Genomic DNA, 19,411 nt, shown 5'->3' with positions numbered 1-19,411 from the left:
CAACCTGGTCCGCCACCTGGACGCATGTGAGACGATGGGCAATGCCACGGCCATCTGCTCCGACAAGACGGGCACGCTCACTATGAACCGCATGACGGTGGTGCAGACTTACATCGCAAGTCGCTACTACAAAAAGTTGCCGGAGCCGGACCTGATCCCTGCCATGGTCCTGGACCTTTTAGTCCAGGGCATCGGGGTCAACTGCGCCTACACCAGCAAGATTATGGTGAGCTGTAAAAATAGGCGTCCATTCTGAAAGCTCTGTGAGTTAAGCATTTGGCTGAGAGAGCCGGTTAGTTTGGAGAGCTGTCACAGCAGCTCAGGACTCATCTGATCACTGTCTCCTGGATCCACAACACAGATCACAGCACATACGGGATACCAACACGTTCAGCTTTCAGAGTTTCCTCTCCTCTCATATGAGTGTAGTTGACTAAGAATTTCTTTAGTCAAGGAGAACCGTAGTTAGATTAATGTAATTGTCATGTGCTGCTGCATTTCCAAGGTTAATCCCCACACCTGATTTGCTGATTTGTCATTAAAATCAAAAACTTGTTGTGTTAATTAACATCCTGTCTGCTGCTGCTTCCTGCAGCCGCCAGAGAAGGAGGGTGGGCTGGCTCGCCAGGTGGGAAACAAGACTGAATGTGCCTTACTGGGATTCACCCTCGACTTGCGCCGAGACTACCAGACCATTCGCAACGAAATACCAGAAGAGAAACTGTTCAAGGTCTACACCTTCAACTCTGTGAGGAAATCCATGAGCACGGTGCTAAAGAACCCCGATGGTAGCTACCGAATGTACAGCAAGGGGGCTTCTGAGATCCTGCTCAGAAAGTAGGTTCACTGCTGCTCACACAGCTCTGTTAATAAATTACCCTTTTCCCCTCTTACCCGCCCAAAGCACCAAACCTGGGGGGACAGGGCCTTTCCCTCTGGAACTCTTTCCCCCAACACGTCAGACTTTCCACATCACTTGCTAACGTCAACATCTGTTTAAAGCTGTTTGTAACCTGTAACCAACATAGCTGTTTCCATTTGTGTCCATGCTGTTTTGCTGCGCCTTTTTAATATTTATCGCTAGTTGTTGTTTTCATACTGATCTTGTTGTTGTCGCCTTTTTGTACCTTTTTTTTTTTTAAAGCGGTATATAAAAGAAATGTATTATAATTCTTGTTTTCTGTGGTTCCAGGTGCTCTAAGATTGTGATGGGGCCCGGCCAAGCCAAAAGCTTCAAACCTCGGGACCGAGATGACCTGGTGAGGAAGGTGATTGAGCCGATGGCGTCGGAGGGCCTCAGAACCATCTGCCTGGCCTACAGAGACTTCCCTGTCGCTGACGGAGAGCCTGACTGGGATGATGAGGCCCACATCCTCACCAACCTCACCTGCATCGGCGTGGTTGGCATCGAGGATCCCGTACGACCTGAGGTACGTCAGCCCTGTCTTTACAAAGAGACACACGGAGGCAACCAGCCAATCGGAGTAAAAATACACATTGTGATTCACTACTCACTGAGCGCCTGAAGAGGAGCTCCCTGAAACACTCTCTTCTGTTCTTAATTTTTTAGACTCTTCCATGTTTAATCTAAAAGTACTGAAAGGCTTTTTCACATGTAAAATCATGGCCTGCATTTTATTTAAGCATCCTAAAGTAAATGAAGTCTGACCGTCTGAGATGGAGGTCAGACAGAGACATTCAGTTGGATAGAGGTGTTTTGGGAACGCTTACTGAAGTGTGAGAATATTAAAAGAAACAATTCTGACAAATAATGTTACAATTTCTTCATTTACATATTTTCTTTTCTTTTGATGTTCTCATCAGGTACCGGAAGCCATCAGAAAGTGCCAGCGGGCCGGGATAACTGTCCGCATGGTGACCGGAGACAACATCAACACTGCCCGGGCCATCGCCATAAAATGTGGAATCCTGCACCCTGGAGACGACTTCCTGTGTATGGAGGGCAAAGAGTTCAACCGGCGGATCCGCAACGAGCAGGGAGAGGTCAGACAAACAGAACGGACCAGAAGACAGCAGTGTCTGTTTTAAACTATCTAATCTGAATCTAGCGTTATAGATTTAATGTCCCCATGACATTTCTTCTGGCTGCTCCTTCAGGTCAACTTTAACAATTTTAGCTCCTGCTGGCAAGACTTTAATAAAAGTTTAATTATCAGGATGTAGTATGTTCATATTGTGGTTGTAATAAACACTGCAGCCTCTTTTTAGCCGTTTGATAAAAGTGAGTTATTTTCCCTGGTAGACTTTTTATTTTCTTATTTCCTGCTCCAAGAAAATAATAAGACCTAACAGGTGCAACTCACACAGAAACTTTGAAGACTGGGTGCGGGATCCTTAATGTAGATGAAATATAACAGTAAGTTAAAAAAATTGTGGACTTATTTCCTGCCCTGGTTCTCGCAGCCCCTTTTGATTCTCTTATGAACCCTCTCTGTACTCACCACTGCTTTAGGGGACACTAGCCGCAGTTTAGTCTGCTAAACTGATTGAAGTGATGGTGTTGCAACTAATACTTCACATTTATATACTTCTTATACTAATACTTCTCTCTCTTTCTGTGCAGATTGAGCAGGAGCGTATTGATAAGATTTGGCCAAAGCTGAGAGTCCTCGCCAGATCATCTCCAACGGACAAACACACCCTGGTCAAAGGTTAGAAAAACTCTAACAGGTCAAAAAGGGCAGGGGGAGACAGACAGACAGACATAGGGGTTAAACAGGCTGGGGACTAAGACAGGTAAGACATAGGAAAGATGTATTTTGTAAACCACAATTTGTACATTTAAAGTGCTTTTCTTGCATGTAAACATCCATGATTAGATGACATAATTAAGAGTGAGTAAAAGAAAATGTGATCATATATAGAGAGTCAGAGACAACCCTGATATAAAATCAAAACAAAGACATAAAAACTAGGGGTGACCCCAAATATTCAATGCTTGCCAGTCTGCAACGTTCTGAAACCTGCCAGTTTACACCAATGTGATAAGACGAGGCGGTGTATCCTCTTTATAGCAACGCCTCTTTGTACTTCTGTTATAATGGAAAGACAAAAAAGTCCAAGGTGCTCAGGAAGTTCAAGGTGGTCTTTGGGGTCGGGAATTCATTAGAGCATAGAAAAAAAAACGAAAATCCAAGGCCTTCTTCTTCTAAATGATTTAAAAAGCCTTTATTTTACTGGCTATTTCACAATAGAAAATTTTAAAGACATAATGGAGAAGCAACCCAACTGTGTAGCGGCACAGACAGCCTTCTTCAGGGTTCCCAGACAAACAATTTCCCCTTTTCTGTAGGCTAATTGGAAACACCTGAGTGTAGTGAACAGTTTTTTTGTTTTCATGCATGTGAACATTTACAGCCAGCCACCTAGTGGATTGTTTTTGGTATATTTTAATGTGGTAACTCAACATGTGACTCACATGTTTCTTAGTCGGCGACACCCCTAATCAAAACAGAATAAAACACAGTGGGGAGAAAAAGCGTACATTAAAGGCGGTCAGAGTCCGGACTCATCTTCATCCTCTTTAGTTCGTACGTGTGTCTCCGCTGTGTGTCGTCATCTCAGGTATCATCGACAGCACCGTGCTGGAGAAAAGGCAGGTTGTCGCGGTAACCGGGGACGGCACCAACGACGGCCCCGCCCTCAAGAAAGCGGACGTTGGCTTCGCCATGGTAAGGATTTTCATTCATGCTTCTAGCTAACTTTGTAACACTTATGACTTGATTTATAAAACTGAAAATACAGTTATCAGTGCGTTAATAGTTGTGATGATGATTTTTTTAAGTAAGCAATTTTTGCATTTTCAAGTAAAAAGAAAAGAAACAAAACTAATGTCCTGATGATTGTTGAATTTCCTGTTGTCCTCTGCTGTGCCCCCGCCCCTTCAGGAAATTTAAGCGTTTTTGATGTTTCTATCATGTTCTGATCCAGAGCAACCAGGCGGCAAAAGGACTGTCAACACGTTCCTTACAATCAGTGCAATCGTACTCTGTGCAGTAACTGCTGTTTACTTTTCTTTGCTATTTATCCAGAACTGTGTGTGTGTGTGTGTGTGTGTGTGTGTGTGTGTGTGTGTGTGTGTGTGTGTGTGTGTGTGTGTGTGTGTGTGTGTGTGTGTGTGTGTGTGTGTGTGTGTGTGTGTGTGTGTGTGTGTGTGTGTGTACAGTGAGAAAGTTTACACACCCATGCAACAGTTAAAAGGGGAATAAAAAAAATCTTTTGGATATTGAGCTTAATGCCTTAATCAATACAATTTAGGAAAATCCAACCTTTTTAAGGACACAAATTTGAATGAATAATGTATTGTAAATAAATAAATACATGTTCTTCCTTAAAATACAGGGGGCATAAGTATACATGCCCCTACGTTAAATTCCCATAGAAGCAGGCAGATTGTTATTTTTAAAGGCCAGTTCTTTTCATGGATCTATGCATTTTCTCTCCCCCCCCCCCATCATCATCATCATCATCACATACCCTTCACCACACATAGAGACATCATCTCTCAATGCAAATCAAACCAGCTATTAGGGTGAAATAACACCATGCCAATCTCTAGGTATGGTGAAGGGAATGTGATGATGATGTGATGTTCAGGGGTTGTTTTAATTCCAAAGGCCAAGGGAACTTTATCAGGATGTATAGTATCCTGATCCAGGAAATAACTGGTCTTTAAAATCTGCCTGCTTCTATGGGAATTTAACATAGGGGTGTGTATACTTATGCCCCCTGTATTTTAAGGAAGAACATTTATTTATTTATTTATATGCAATGCATTATTCATCCACAAAGAACATTGGTGTCCTTAAAAGGTTGGATATTACTATTTTTTTTAAAGTGTGTGTGTGTGTGTGTGTGTGTGTGTGTGTGTTGTTTTTTTTACTCTATGCTGCTATATAGAGAGGGTGTCTCCAACAGTTCAGTGCAAGGTGTATGTGAGCTGACCTATGTGCTGTGTTCTGCAGGGCATTGCCGGGACGGACGTGGCGAAGGAGGCGTCTGACATCATCCTGACGGACGATAACTTCAGCAGCATCGTGAAGGCCGTGATGTGGGGCAGGAACGTCTACGACAGCATCTCCAAGTTCCTGCAGTTCCAGCTCACCGTCAATGTCGTCGCCGTCATCGTGGCCTTCACCGGAGCCTGCATCACGCAGGTCAGAGCCGCCGGACGCCGCTGCTGCCGCCTACATTAGGGGTGGACAAAATAACAGGGGCCTGACAGTCTAGTCCAGTCCAGTTGGCAGCTGTTGATAAAATCTATTTGAACAAAATACATTTTAACATTACACGCATTACGGTACAAATCTCAATTGATGCTGATGAGATTTACTTCTTTAGTGTTCAAATATGGTATTGAAAGACAAGACATTTTTGATACTCGATACTATTAAGGCAATTGGGAATGTGCCTAAAATAGGAACAAAGTTTGGTACCCAGCCAATGGCTGACAAATTAGGTGCGGACAGTGTCGGAAGCTGCCCTTGTTCACATATTGCACACAAGACAAGAGTGTCCTTCTCAGATGCAGTCTCACCTACTGGAAATACTACATTTTGGCAATTCTCCAAATTGATACGGTAGAAAAGCTTAATTTTGAGTCTGATGGCCTGAACTCAAACATATCATTCATTGTCAGAAATTATGGAGAAATATGTCTTAGCAGCATCTTGACTATTTAGAAATGTAGCTGATCAAGGTGCACCAATGTGAGACAATTTTGTTGATCCTCCAAATTGATCTATTGGAAATGCTCGATTTAAATGTGTTCATGGTCTGAGTTTTGAATGTCTTTAATTTAGTAATTGTCAGGATATTTTTTTCTAGCCGCCCAAAATCAAGGAATATATCCATGATAGTGGATTTTGTTTTTTAATTTATACAGGACAGAGTCAAAGTATCTTTATTAGCTTGAGAATTAACATGATTTACACTTCCTGTGGATAAAATCCAATTAATCTTTTTCCTTATATGTATTTTGTGTATATTTTTGTTAACACCTTATTTTGAAAAGCAGTTGCAGTCACATCACATGTATCCTGGGCTGTTTCAATGCTTTTACTATGAAGGTTAGAATACAGGGACTCTCCAAGAAATGACCCATGAGCTTCACCAGACTGAGAAAATGTCTTTTAAATGAGAAGTATTTTTCTTCTTTTTTAACACAACAGATAAAGCACATAAAATGACATACAACCAGTATTACCTCTAAAATCAAATACTGTCAATAATAAAACTTATATAAACTCTATAGACTCGTCAAGGACTACATTTTGAAGATAATGTTTAGTGTGAAGATGGGGGTTTTAAAATGACGTTAAAAAGTTAGTCCAGATATATGCCGCTCGTGGCTTCTCTGCTGACAGTGTGTGTGTGTGTGTGTGTGTGTGTGTGTGTGTGTGTGTGTGTGTGTGTGTGTGTGTGTGTGTGTGTGTGTGTGTGTGTGTGTGTGTGTGTGTGTGTGTGTGTGTGTGTGTGTGTGTGTGTGTGTGTGTGTGTGTGTGTGTGTGTGTGTGTGTGTGTGTGTGTGTGTGTGTGTGTGTGTGTGTCTGTCTGTCTGTCTGTCTGTCTGTCTGTCTGTCTGTCTGTCTGTCTGTCTGTCTGTCTGTCTGTCTGTCTGTCTGTCTGTTTGTTTGTTTGTTTTCGGTCTGTTTGTTTCCAGGACTCTCCTCTGAAAGCTGTGCAGATGTTGTGGGTCAACCTCATCATGGACACCTTTGCGTCACTGGCTCTCGCCACCGAGCCGCCCACCGAGGCGCTGCTGCTCAGGAGCCCGTACGGCCGCGACAAGCCGCTCATATCCCGCACCATGATGAAGAACATCCTAGGACACGCCGTCTACCAACTGACTGTTATCTTCACCCTGCTCTTTGTAGGTCAGTGAAGGCACCACAGCGTCCCCTAACTTGTGAAAATGTCAAAAGATATCCTACGAAGCACTTAAAATAATCATTAAGTCATTATTGGTGTGTTAATGAATGGGATTTTGATCAAAAAGCATGGAGAAAAGAGCGGCAAAGTATTTTCATAATCAATCTAAGAAGAGTAAAAATTCTCTGATTCCAGCTTCTTAAATGTGAATATTTTCTTGTTTCTGAATCATCGGATTGAGAATACTTTCAAGTTGCTGTTTCTCCCAGTCAGATTCAAGGTAAAAAAGAAGAGTAAAAAAAAAGCTAGTCAGTAAGTGTATAAACGTAACAAAGCTACAGTCCAAGAAATAAAAAGGTTAAGTACAAGTAAAGTGACATTATGTTAAAATATAAGATTGGTTAAAAAGATTGTTGCTAAAACAATAGATTGTACAAATGCTATGTTATTGCTGTGTCAACATAAAGTACAGTGTGAATATAAACAGCAGCAGTGAATAAATGGCAGATATTGCACATGTACCTGATAAATTATTGCAATGAGTACTTATTGTACATAATGGTTTTGTTCACAACTCTGTGACAGTAAACTGAATATCTTTTGATTTGAGGATAAAACAAGACATTTGAGGATGTCATCTTGGGCTTTGGGAAATCAACCTTTTTTTCACAGTTTTCTGACATTTATCTATTCATCAAGACAATAATCAAACGGTCCGTTGCAGCCCCAGTGAAGAGATGCAGTTGATTTCTTCCCCTGCTTTCTTCGACTCTCCCTCTCGCAGGCGAGAAGTTGTTCAACCTCGACAGTGGCAGGAACGCCCCGCTCCATGCCCCGTCCTCGGAGCACTACACCATGGTGTTCAACACGTTTGTCCTGATGCAGATCTTTAACGAGCTCAACGCCCGCAAGATTCACGGCGAGAGGAACGTCTTCGAGGGCGTCTTCAACAACCCCATCTTCTGCTCCATCGTCCTGGGAACCTTCATCATACAGGTAACCTGCGAGGGGCCGAGGCAGTCGCTTCACCGGGTCGGGTTTACAAATACGAAAAACTTTACTGTCCACAGATGTGAACATACGTCTTCGGTTTCACCGTCATCAGCACCCAGAGGAGCCGGATCAGTGGAAGGCTGCTTACCTTTTATAAGCCCACCCACGAGCTTTTCACCAATGCTCCTTTCCAAGTGTCGGACCAACAGACTCAAGGACTCCTTTGTCCCTCATGCCATCAGACTGTACAACTCCTCACTAGGGGGGAGGAGGAAATACATACATACATACATACATACATACATACATACATACATACATACATACATACATACATACATACATACATATATTCATATATTCATTCATACATACCGTACACATACAGACATACATATATACACACTTGGACTTAAATTCACACCTGGTCACTTATCACTTATCACTTTAACACTGGACTCAACACTGACACTTTAATATTAATTTATGGTCTTTTCTTTGTTTATTTGACGAATAGTCTTATTGTTATTATTATTGTTATTTTGTTGTCTTTATACTGTTTACTTTATACTACTTTTTATCTATCTTTTATTTCTTTTTTCTTGCTAAAACTGCTGCTGGAATTTTAAATTTCCTGGAGGGAGTCATCCCAAAAAGATTAATAAAGACAAGTCTAAGTCTAAATCTAAGTCTAAGAATACAAGAGAAACCGGACATTACAAACCGTACATAGCCAAGACGGCAAGACGGGAAAAAAAAAAAATACATTTCATAAAAAGTGACTTTACAAAGTAAATAAACAGATCAACAATACACCAAACCCAAATATGTGGGCAGGCCGACACACAAACGCGTAAACACTGGCGCACACACCAGACACAAGCCACTACCTTCTGAAGCGTTTCACACAGGCTAATTAATTAACTAGTAAGGTGCGATTTTTGGCGGCCAGCTTTCCAAAAGACAGCGCAGGAAATGGAGTCTCATTTCACCTGTGCAGGAGGCTCTGGCTCACTTTCTGACCTTCGTATGTGATGTTCTGTGAATTGTTGGACACATGGAGCCACTTTCCTGAAACCGCTTGCGGGACTGACACAGCGGCCCGCGGTGTGTGTGTGTGTCCGAGCCCGTCTCCAGCGCCTCCACCTGCAGGTGGTCAGCTGTGTGTCTGCCTGGTGTGGGGCTACTCTCGGACGGCCGATTTAACTCGCTGGTCCTCATCAATATAGTTTCATGTGTCACGTAGCTCTCCACAAGCAGCAAAAAAGGAGCTTAAAACGCAACTTGTGATGTGATCTGGGCGGGAAGGATAACACTGGGAGTTGGAAGGGGTGTGTCGCGATTGTGCCTTCTCACAGCGTGACAGTGTGTTGCGCTTTCGGTTTCACATCCATAATGCTGTGCATAAAACCTGCAACACGGACGTCTGCCTCGCCCTACATTCCATTTTTAAGTACAGTTCCCAGTGTTATTTAGCACCTTTCACAGCATTGGGGATGAAGGATTTCTTAAAGATGTTTCTATGTGCTCCTTAAAGTAGGAGATCCAATTCGCTGTGTAATGGAGGGGAGGGGTCTCTAATAATTTACAGTGGAAAAGAGAGGTAAAAGAGTCCCCTGTATGATGTTGTCTCTCTCTTTCCCCCTGCAGATCGTCATCGTGCAGTTTGGTGGTAAACCGTTCAGCTGTGTGCAGCTGAGCATCGACCAGTGGCTGTGGTGTGTCTTCCTGGGTCTCGGCAGCCTCCTGTGGGGACAGGTGAGACGCCGTGTACCATTATAGACAGGAAATGAAGGGAGATGGGGGTGACCTACTTCAAAGGTTAATAGCCAGACTTGAACTGGGGACGTTGTGATTTAATAGGCTCGCATTGCCAGACTTTACTCCACTGCACTGTGGCTACACCACAGATGCATTGTGGGATAGGAGAAAAAAACATCTGGGTTGGTTGCATTTCTTTGAGCCAAATCTCGGTTGTCTTGGCTACGATGGCTCTGTAAAATCTAGGAAGGAACTTGGTTTGGTGGAACATTTACACCCTGCAACAGAAAACACCACATGCAAAATTAAATGAAGTTAACTGTTGACACAATACAGTAACATGACCTTAAATTAGCTGGGTACATGGTGAAACCTCATTTGCTCTTACTAGTGTATCGCCGTGTATTTGTCCACAGCAATCCAACCAATCCGTCCCAAAACGTCCCGTTAGAGGAAATGCCGTAAACACATTCTTTGTTAATCTTGACAATAATTCCCTGCCAGATTTACTTGTAGCATGTAGCTACCTCGAAGTTTGTTGTAATGTTTTACCGTGGTGAAGGGATTTTGAGAAGAGCAACACACAACGGGATGCCGGGGCTTTATCCTGGAAAATGTACTTCCGTTGATCCAGACTCTTTGCAGCTGGTTTTGAACTAAAGATCTGTAAATGCACCTCAACACGTCTCCAAAGGTTTCACCCAAAAAGCCTTCCAACAGCTGGATGAGCATAATTCCACTGAAACGGGACTTAAAAAACAGAAAACTAGGAGCGAGGGGAGAGAGTTTACATCAACAGTGAATTAATACACGGCGCTCTTATTAAAATGGGATCAAATACACGGATAAAACAGGGGACACAAATATAAACAACGCCCTGGATCTCACTAGTAGACAATAGAAACTGTCAGAACCATGTTGAGGGAACAGGAAGTGCCGCTGTGCTGTGTGTGTGACTGGGGTGTAACGTTTGTGTCGGTCCCCCCTCTCAGCTGGTGTCCAGCGTCCCCACACGCTGGCTGCGGTTCCTTAAGACGGCGGGTCACGGCACGCAGCAGGAGGAGATCCCTGAGGCGGAGATGGAGGAGATGGAGGACCAGGACGAGATCGACCACGCTGAGATGGAGCTGAAAAGAGGCCAGGTGCTGTGGTGCCGCGGCCTCAACCGCATCTCCACGCAGGTACGCTTCCTCCAAGGAAATGTCTTCCCCTCTATGTCTCTCCCCTTTTTCACCTAGGTGTCCTGTCCATTTAAAAGTGGAAAAGCCCCCAAAAAATCATAAAGAAACTAATCTTAGCAAAAAAAAATAAAACGTCATGACAAGCCGCTTAAGCCTCCAAAATCTTTCCGCATAGACGTCACTTTTACATAAATCTTTTGTTTCTGCGTCCATACAAAAGTGAACAGGAAGTTTAAAAAAACATACTCCACTTGGTTAATTGTAGCCAGTGGCAGAGCGATCTTCTTCTAATATAATAATAATAATAATAATAATAATAATAATAATAATAATAATAATATATAATCCTTAATGGAAATTTAAGAGAACTATCAGCAGTGGCTGGTTATCCAGTGGTCTGTCCTGAGGACAAACGTCAATTTCACAGATCAGGGTAAAGAGAACGGACTTTCTTACTCCTTACTCTTACTTTCATGAAGCGTTTAGCGTGGGCTAAGGGAGAACCCTTTACATTTGAGAGGGGAACCTATCACAGGCGGATACGGGCTTCATTTTTTATGAGCGCCAGCCAACTTAAACTCAACATGTCTGCTGTGTGGAGGTATTTCGAGATATATAAAAAGGACAACAAACTTGCTATTTGCAGTACCTGTAAAGCACGAGTGATGCGAGGAGGCGTAAAACAACACTCGTCCCATACTCAAGTATGATTACGCATTAAGAGCTTTTATGCTGAGCAGCTCGGAGACTTTAAAAAGTACGAAGGAAAAACCACCGGCAAAAACCCGTCAGCAGCCTCTACGTCGACATACGATCGTATCAGAGCGGGTTAGGGTGTTATGATCCAGAACGGACTCAGTTGAGAATAAGACCAAGACAGAAGACACATTAAACCCTGAGCGGGACTTCCCCCCCCCCCTCCCCCCCCTCGTCTTTCAGATCCGTTGAGTGAACGCCTTCAGAGACAGCGTGTCCCCTACGAAGGTCTGGAGAGCAGTCCCGCAGCTCCATCCACAGCTTCATGAGCCACCCTGAGTTCCGCATGGAGGACTCGGTGAACCACATCCCCCTGATCGACGAGGCCGAGTGCGAGGACGACCCCCCCATCAAGCGGAACTCCATGGTCCTCCCGCCGCCGCTGACCGGACTCTCCGCCACGCTGCCGCCCCCCCCGCCCTCGCCCAAACGAACAACAACGCCGCGGAGCCATGGCCCCGCTGCCGGCATGATCGCGCCCAACTCAGCGGGGCTGTCGCCGTGTCCGGGGGAGCCCGATGCACAGCCTGGAGGACGTCCCTCTGAAGCCCCCCCCCACCCCCCAGACTGGACCAAGTCCTGTTGCAGGGCTGTCCGGACGGGTTTTACGGCGAGAGTTAACTGATTATTCTGAGATCATTGGTAAAAAAAGATCTTTTTTTTTTTTACAGACTCTTGTGATTGGTTTCGTCGAGAGATCCCCTGCTTTTTTTTTTTTTTTTTTTAGACTCCAGGAAGCAGATGTGTGTCCAGATGTGTTTGTGTTGTCGTGTGCTGAGCGTCCACAAAGATGACGTTTCCTTCGTTATTCTAATAGACATGAACTCTGCATTTGTTGGTTAGGTGAAGAGTGTTGTGGGTGATCGATCAATATCAATATCAGTTTTGATGTGTAAATATACGATGTTGGTGTTCAGACGTAGCGGAGCTCGTTTTAATATCGGCTGACGGTGACGAGGTCGGGTGTAGTGTTGTGTCAAGTGTAAGACTGAAAGGTTAGAGTCAGTCAGCTTAAATAAGGGGGGGGGGGGGGTATTCTTACAGGAACGTGTGTTTAGACAGAAACGTTTTGAGTAAATGTCCTTGGATTTTATTCTAGCATTTTTGTAATGTTTTAGCTTGTTGTCGTTTTCAAAAGATGTCGAGCGGAAAGTTATTAAAAGTTTTGAAAAAAACAACAACTTCCCGAGCAGGTTGTTTGTGACGCAGCTTCACGTCGGACGGGAAGAAGAAGAAGAAGAAGAAGAAGAAGAAGAAGAAGAAGAAGAAGAGAACGTCAAACGGACGAGTCCTCTCGACGCGCTGAAGCTCCGCCTCCTTCCTGGTGAACGCATGACATCATCAGGCTCCACCTTATTTAATTACATCATCATACAACAGTCATAAAAAGTCTCACACGTTTGGGTTTTTAGACACGACTTTTCAGAAAGTCAATACACAACATCCATGAAATATTAATCAAATTAAATAAGATATTATACTTATATATATATTAGATATTAGATAGATATTATTACACGAGAAAAAGTATTTCCAGATGTGAGTTACATTAGAAAAAGTTGTTACAGAATACAATATTTAAAGTTTAAATACTTTTGAGAGTAAAGACAAGAATTTTTAGAAGTTTAATTCTTAATTTCAACACCATTTTCCTTTTTTCATTTTTAATGCAGAAAGTTTTTATAAATTTTCAAGAAAATAACTGTGATATTGTTGGAATAAAGGGAGTAACATTTAAAGTCATACATCAAGAAAACCTTTTATAAAATTACAAAAAAAAAATAAAGTTTAATAAAGAAAAACTTTTAAATATTTTCAGAATAAAATAACATTAGAATTTTTAAAACGTATAATATATTTAAAAAAAAAAAAAAAAAAAAAGTAATCTAATGAGCAACCATTTTACAAGAAAGGGAAAAGGCTTTATTTCATTTATTTATTTAATTGCTGAAACATTCACATAACCTAATCCAACCTAACAGGTTTTCAGGCTGAATGAGGCTCAACGGTTGGCCAGTGGTCCAGTTTTGGAGTCCGGAAGAAAAGGCTGCGAGGTCGTATCCTCTTTTTAAAGGGAGCCCTTTTCCTCTGATGTGAGGCGGTGGACAAAATGTACTTAAAGTATGAAAAAGGTTCTCATTGTGCAGGATAATGTTCCCTGTCCGCAGTAATGTGTGTGTGTGTTGTATTTTCCTGCTGTAGATGTTCATGGTTGTGCTCATTTTAATTCATTAATGTACTTTTGGGTATAGTTTAATCTACCGCATTGCATCGTGTTCTATAAAACCATCATATGTTTGTAGCGTGGCTGTCCTGTCAGAACCTCGTATCTCTAAAAACCTTTCGTGGTGTCAGAAGAACAGCCCAAACTGAAGGTTATAATGAAGAAGGGTTTATGACAGGACTGTTACAATGGACTGATTTAGTTTGAGCAACTAGTTCCTATTAAACTGCACACTGAATTCTGTTCTAAGGTACATTTGGAATATATCTCTGTCATCTGCAAGTTTGCAGATTTTAACATATTTAACCCTCGTATTGTCTTATATATATATATATAGATATATATATATATATCGTAGCCTATAAATGATCACCCAATTCTGTGTAACATTTTTTTGGCCAACTTTATGACTTATTACCACTAGTTTTACACTTCATGATAGAATTGATGGTGAATACATCTCATTTACATGAAATTACACCTAATTTTCAAGTAAAATATGCAGCGATTAGGAATTATTTTGACTAATAGTTAAGGTCAGAGAAACATGTGATTATGGATGATCACAGATTTCCCCCCTGGCAGACCATAAAAGTAGTGATCATCAATTGGTATTAATGGAAATTTATGATTGACTAGAAAGTCATGTTTCTGACATAGAAACTTAGAAAACTGGGAAAACAGGAGGGTTCATGTGGAGAAAAGACAACTTTAATTCTCCATTTTTGCAGCCAAGAATAAAATATGACTCTACTGAAAGAGAAGAGCTGCATCATCCCTTCACATTAACCTCTTTTATACCTTTTATATGTTGTATGTGTTTCTTGCAGCAGCAGCAGCAGCAGCAGCTTCCCCTGCTGGACAAAACTTACCACAACGTGCAACTACTGCTGCAGACAAAACCAACAGAGATGAGTATTACAAATAATTATAATTCCTGATGTGAAAAAAGCAAAGTCTATCCGTTATAACGACGTGGTGCATTTTACATGGTGCACGCGTCATGCTAACGCATCATGATGTCCATATAACTCATGTCAAGGCAGCTTAATTTAATCAGCACATTTCAGCAACAAAGCAATCCATCAAGGGGAGACACTACAGGCAAAAAGAATATTTCAAGTTTGAGGTTTTTGTGCTTCTTTGCGTCCATTGATCTTCTCTCAGACTGATGCAAAAAACATCCAAAATACACATTGCGACACTTTTTTACGCCACTTTATCCATTTGCGGGTGTAGATTTTTAGTGTAGAAATGTTAGCGTTAGATGCCTCGTTTGCATATTTAACCTCGTAAAGCCAATTGTAATCCTCTGACACTGGGGTGTTAATTAGACTTTCTCACAAACAATAAAAAAAAAAAGGAAACATCACTTTGCAAATTGGGGGGTTTTTGTTTATCATTTTTGATACATCCGGCATTTGTTGGAATATCTTACAGTATGTTTTCTTAAAACTAACTATATACTAAGTTAGGAAATATTAAGTAATTACACATTGCAACGTCCACTTAATATTCCTCTTAAAGTATTGGAACTATGTCAATGTTTTTCTTGCCTTAACGTCTTTAAATTTGGCAAAGATATCCTAGCAAAAAGCACATGTGGATCATGATGGACAACCTCCATTTTGGCTCAAATGAAGGTGGATGAGTGTCTGTCCCTTCGTGGATCATCTGTGTGCTGCTTGTATCTGATTTTATACATTTAGTTTTTTGGGGGAATACGATATCACACTTATGATGTAGTGGTCTCCAAAACACGTGTATCAAATATGACAGAAAACCTGTAATAGCTAACAATAAATAATTGTCTTACTTAAATAATCTGTGTTTTGTTTTTGTTTTAAACAGAAAATGTTAAAGAAATGTAAGAACCCCCTCTCTGTTTACTTAATAAATGGTGGACGCTGGGACGCGGCAAGGTGAGGATGAGCCGATTGGTCAGTTGATAGGACCTGAACCAATCAGGTTCCGTTGCCTCCCGCGACCAGGGACGCCTGGCCAATCGTAGCGCGCAAAGGCTATTTTAGGGCGGAGCTTGTCCAGAACGGCAGTTGGAGCCGTGACAACCGCCCACAAAGTTGGCGCTGACGGTCTTCTATTACGTCCGCAGAGCAGCTTTAAAGCTTGCCGGTGTAGCGGGAGCCTGCTCATTCTGTTCTAACCATACACTGAGCCATGAGCGGACAGAGAAAGGCGTGCCAGAGCATGTGGAGAGACGCCGGCTTCTAGCTGATTTAACACCTGATTGGTTTACAACTGATGAAGTTTTAATAAACTTTTTATTGTTTGAATCGGAGGATTTTAATTGCTATTTGTCTGATTTAAGACTTATTCTGTCCAGAAACACAGTTGTGTGGCTGATAGTTACGTTTGAAGTAAAGAGACTAAATCTGATCAGATCACGGATCATCTCCAGTCTGTGTGATTAAAAATCAGCAAACAGGTCCTGTAGAGCACTTTAACAGCCTCTGTCATAACTAAAACACTGGAGACTGTGTACCAGCTGATGTGGGTCTGATATATTGTATAAATCAGAATCGCACCACAGTGTTCATATCATTCCTGTCAGCTGAAGGCGGCTGGAATCGGCGGAAACTGTCCGACTTTACCGCAGCTTTCACGCCCCCCCCGGCTGCCGCCTGCTTCGTCCACTTTACAGACGGGGCGCAGTTCATCTCGAACGAGCTATCGTGTACGACAGCAACTGCGCCGCCTGGGTCTCAGACCTGCGGGCCTTGCTCTCGTGAGATTTCCGTTGCCCACGTGTGCGTGACGTCGAGAAGTCGGGATCAAGTCGGACAAATCTAACCGGCTGCACCGGGCGCCGATCGCCGGTGATGATTCTGCGCAGACCTGGCTCATCTCGAACGAAGCCATAGCTCGTTCGAGATGAGCCAGGTCTGCGCAGGACCCGGTTGATTTGTGTCGACTTGATCCGACTGCTCTGACGTCATGCACAGTGGGCAACGGAAATCTCACGAGAGCAGGCGGCCGCAGTTCTGAGACGCAGGCGGCGCGTTGCTTTTCACCGACTGCAGAGCAGGCGGACCCAGAGCATGCTGGGAAACGCCGGCCTTCAGCTGATTTAACAGCTGATTGGTTTACAACATGATGACGTTTATTAAACTTTTACTTTTTTGAATCGGATGGATTATGCTATTTGTCTGATTAAAGACTTACTGTCCAGAAACACATGTTGTGTGGCTGGTAGTACGTTTAGAAGTCAAAGAGACTAAATCTGATCAGATCACGGATCATCTCAGTCTGTTGTTCATTAAAATCAGCAACAGATCGCATGTAGAGCACTTAACAGCTACTCTGTCATAACTATACAACTGGAGACGTGTACCAGCTGATGTGTGGGTCTGATTATATTTTATTAAATCGGAATCGACCACAGTGTTTCATCACTTCTGTCCAGCCGAAGGAGCTGGAATCGGCTGGAAACTGTCCGACTTTACCGCAGCTTTGTCCACCGCCCCCCGCTGCTGCCGCCTGCTCTCGTCCACTTTACAGGCGAGGCGCACTTCATCTCGAACGAGCCTAGTGTTTTTCATGCAGGGTGACGCGACAGTCCCGAAATCCCGACTCCTGCCCTAATCGTCCCGAAAATTAGAGCCAAGTCTCAAGGACAGAGAACTGGGAAGGGAAATATCCCCGGATCCTTGTGTTTGTTTTATATGTTTCACAATGACACTTGAGTTCATGATTTTAACGATTTTTTTCATTTGACGGTTGAATTCCTGAATAAAAATCTGGTCACCATATTTTCATAAAACATTGAACAATCACAATTTCTTGAAACTAAGATAATTGACTTGTTTTATATCTGAACAAAATGTATCTAAAAGTAACATGGCTTAAAAGACCTTTTATATTGTTATTATATTTGATATTTGACTATTTTAAATGTAAAATATATTATAAACCAAATGTGTTACAATTTAAAGATTTCATGTTTCCTAATTGAAGCTGCCCATGAAGGTTTTTTGACTTTCTTCTTTACTTTTCCTGTACATTTTGTAATTTGTTGTATAACTTAATGTATTTTTATACCAAGAAACACATGTCCTGCAACTTTCACAATGAAAAACTGGAACATGTAGACTCTACCCTATGAGATGAATGTATTGAATCGTCTCAAGGATGTTGCAGGGATGTGTTGGCGCATGCTCAGTCTCGATCCCAAGCCTCAGCCAATCCTGTGCGCGCAACAGCACACTCTCATTTGCATGAGGAGAATATAAATCAAGCGTCCGCGGCGAGGATGAGTCATCCGTTTGAGGGAATCCCTGAGCGAAGCAACCATGCCCGCGGAACCAGTCAAAGCGCCCAAGAAGGGCTCAAAGAAAGCCGTCTCCAAGGCCACCAAGACCGGCAAGAAGAGGAGAAAGTCCAGGAAGGAGAGCTACGCCATTTACGTGTACAAGGTGCTGAAGCAGGTGCACCCCGACACCGGCATCTCCTCCAAGGCCATGGGCATCATGAACTCCTTCGTGAGCGACATCTTCGAGCGCATCGCCGGCGAGGCCTCCCGTCTCGCGCACTACAACAAGCGCTCCACCATCACGTCCCGCGAGATCCAGACCGCCGTGAGGCTGCTGCTGCCCGGGGAGCTGGCCAAGCACGCGGTGTCCGAGGGCACCAAGGCCGTCACCAAGTACACCAGCTCCAAGTAAACAGCCCTGCTGTAACACCACCAACTACAACAACCCAAAGGCTCTTTTAAGAGCCACCCACAGACTCTTAAGAGCTCCTTTCCTTCTTTCTTAAACTCACGTTTCATGTATTTGTGTTCACTAGTTAGCCGCCTAGCTGTTGCTTGTGTAGGGACAATGTACAGGCTCTGTAATCTGGATTACAGATTTAGTGTTGGTTCAATAGACTCAGTCATTTTGAGAGTTTAAGGCTGCAGAAGCCTCAAATTTTGTTTTATATTAAATCTGTTTAGGTGACAGAAAAACGTTACATTAATGCTTAGATACTGGGATGGACTTTTTTTTTTTTTTTTTTTGACATTTCATAGGTTATAATTGCCAATTGCAGATTAATAAATAATTGAGCTGTGTTGCAGCTCTGTCGTGTACATTTAAAGTCATCAACAGACTTCCCTGTTGGGAAAACAAACCTTTCTATTTAAATAGACTTTGATACTATGTTGTACCTTCATGTAGAAATGAATGTACATGGAAAAAATGGGGGGGGAAAGCACTGGACAAAAATAAGCTCCTACCTTGGGACATTATTAATTTGTAATGCTTCGCACTTTATATACTCTTTTGCACTTTAGCCTGTTCTTTGCACTTTAGCACATGCACTTTAACTCATGACCTTCAAGCACTTTATAATGTAGGCTAGACTATGTCATGTTTGTAAATTCGCTGCTGTTTCTATGGATTGTTTTGCTCTCTAATGTATCATGTGGATATCATGTATTTTATATACTAGTAGTAGTATATAAAGTGCGAAGCATTACAAATTAATAATGTCCCAAGGTGGGAGCTTATTTTTGTCCAGTGCTTTTCTTCTCCTCAGCTCGGTGAGTATCTACAGACTTCATCGCTGGTAATAACAGTCTGTTGTATTGTCATACAGCATCTGG

At 42.5% G+C, this 19,411-nt stretch overlaps 3 protein-coding genes and 1 long non-coding RNA gene across 4 annotated transcripts in view; all 4 read left to right on the top strand.

Moving 5' to 3' along the window:
• LOC116693714 (plasma membrane calcium-transporting ATPase 1) overlaps positions 1–12,750 on the top strand; it is a gene marked incomplete in the record, with an annotated part of 35,628 nt that extends 22,878 nt beyond the window's left edge. Inside the window, 12 exon segments of the mRNA XM_032522899.1 lie at positions 1–226; positions 596–837; positions 1,193–1,430; positions 1,825–2,004; positions 2,585–2,672; positions 3,586–3,692; positions 4,986–5,177; positions 6,683–6,896; positions 7,676–7,887; positions 9,535–9,642; positions 10,638–10,826; positions 11,766–12,750. Of these exon segments, the coding sequence (XP_032378790.1) occupies positions 1–226; positions 596–837; positions 1,193–1,430; positions 1,825–2,004; positions 2,585–2,672; positions 3,586–3,692; positions 4,986–5,177; positions 6,683–6,896; positions 7,676–7,887; positions 9,535–9,642; positions 10,638–10,826; positions 11,766–11,774 (2,005 nt within the window).
• On the top strand, positions 11,801–12,750 carry LOC116693802 (plasma membrane calcium-transporting ATPase 1-like). The gene has a single exon (XM_032523037.1). It carries the CDS (start codon positions 11,848–11,850, stop codon positions 12,205–12,207), a length of 360 nt encoding a protein of 119 aa, XP_032378928.1. The 5' UTR covers positions 11,801–11,847; the 3' UTR covers positions 12,208–12,750.
• Positions 12,751–13,984: 1,234 nt separating this feature from the next.
• Positions 13,985–19,411, top strand: part of LOC116693826 (uncharacterized) — an 8,176-nt gene continuing 2,749 nt past the window's right edge. Inside the window, exons 1-2 of the long non-coding RNA XR_004333008.1 lie at positions 13,985–14,048; positions 16,313–16,317. This is a non-coding gene — a long non-coding RNA (uncharacterized LOC116693826). The remainder of the gene's footprint in view (positions 14,049–16,312; positions 16,318–19,411) is intronic.
• On the top strand, positions 18,074–19,365 carry LOC116693801 (histone H2B 5). Its single transcript, XM_032523036.1, has one exon. The coding sequence runs from the start codon at positions 18,117–18,119 to the stop codon at positions 18,486–18,488; it is 372 nt and encodes a 123-aa protein (XP_032378927.1). The 5' UTR covers positions 18,074–18,116; the 3' UTR covers positions 18,489–19,365.

The sequence above is a fragment of the Etheostoma spectabile genome, chromosome 8 (genome assembly GCF_008692095.1).
Source record: "Etheostoma spectabile isolate EspeVRDwgs_2016 chromosome 8, UIUC_Espe_1.0, whole genome shotgun sequence".
NCBI lineage: Eukaryota > Metazoa > Chordata > Actinopteri > Perciformes > Percidae > Etheostoma > Etheostoma spectabile.
This window is presented reverse-complemented; position numbering and strand designations above follow the sequence as displayed.

Bases quoted from the DNA above. Each gene is read 5' to 3' on its own strand.
- LOC116693801 (XM_032523036.1), top strand. From the start codon at position 18,117: ATGCCCGCGGAACCAGTCAAAGCGCCCAAGAAGGGCTCAAAGAAAGCC.
- LOC116693802 (XM_032523037.1), top strand. From the start codon at position 11,848: ATGAGCCACCCTGAGTTCCGCATGGAGGACTCGGTGAACCACATCCCC.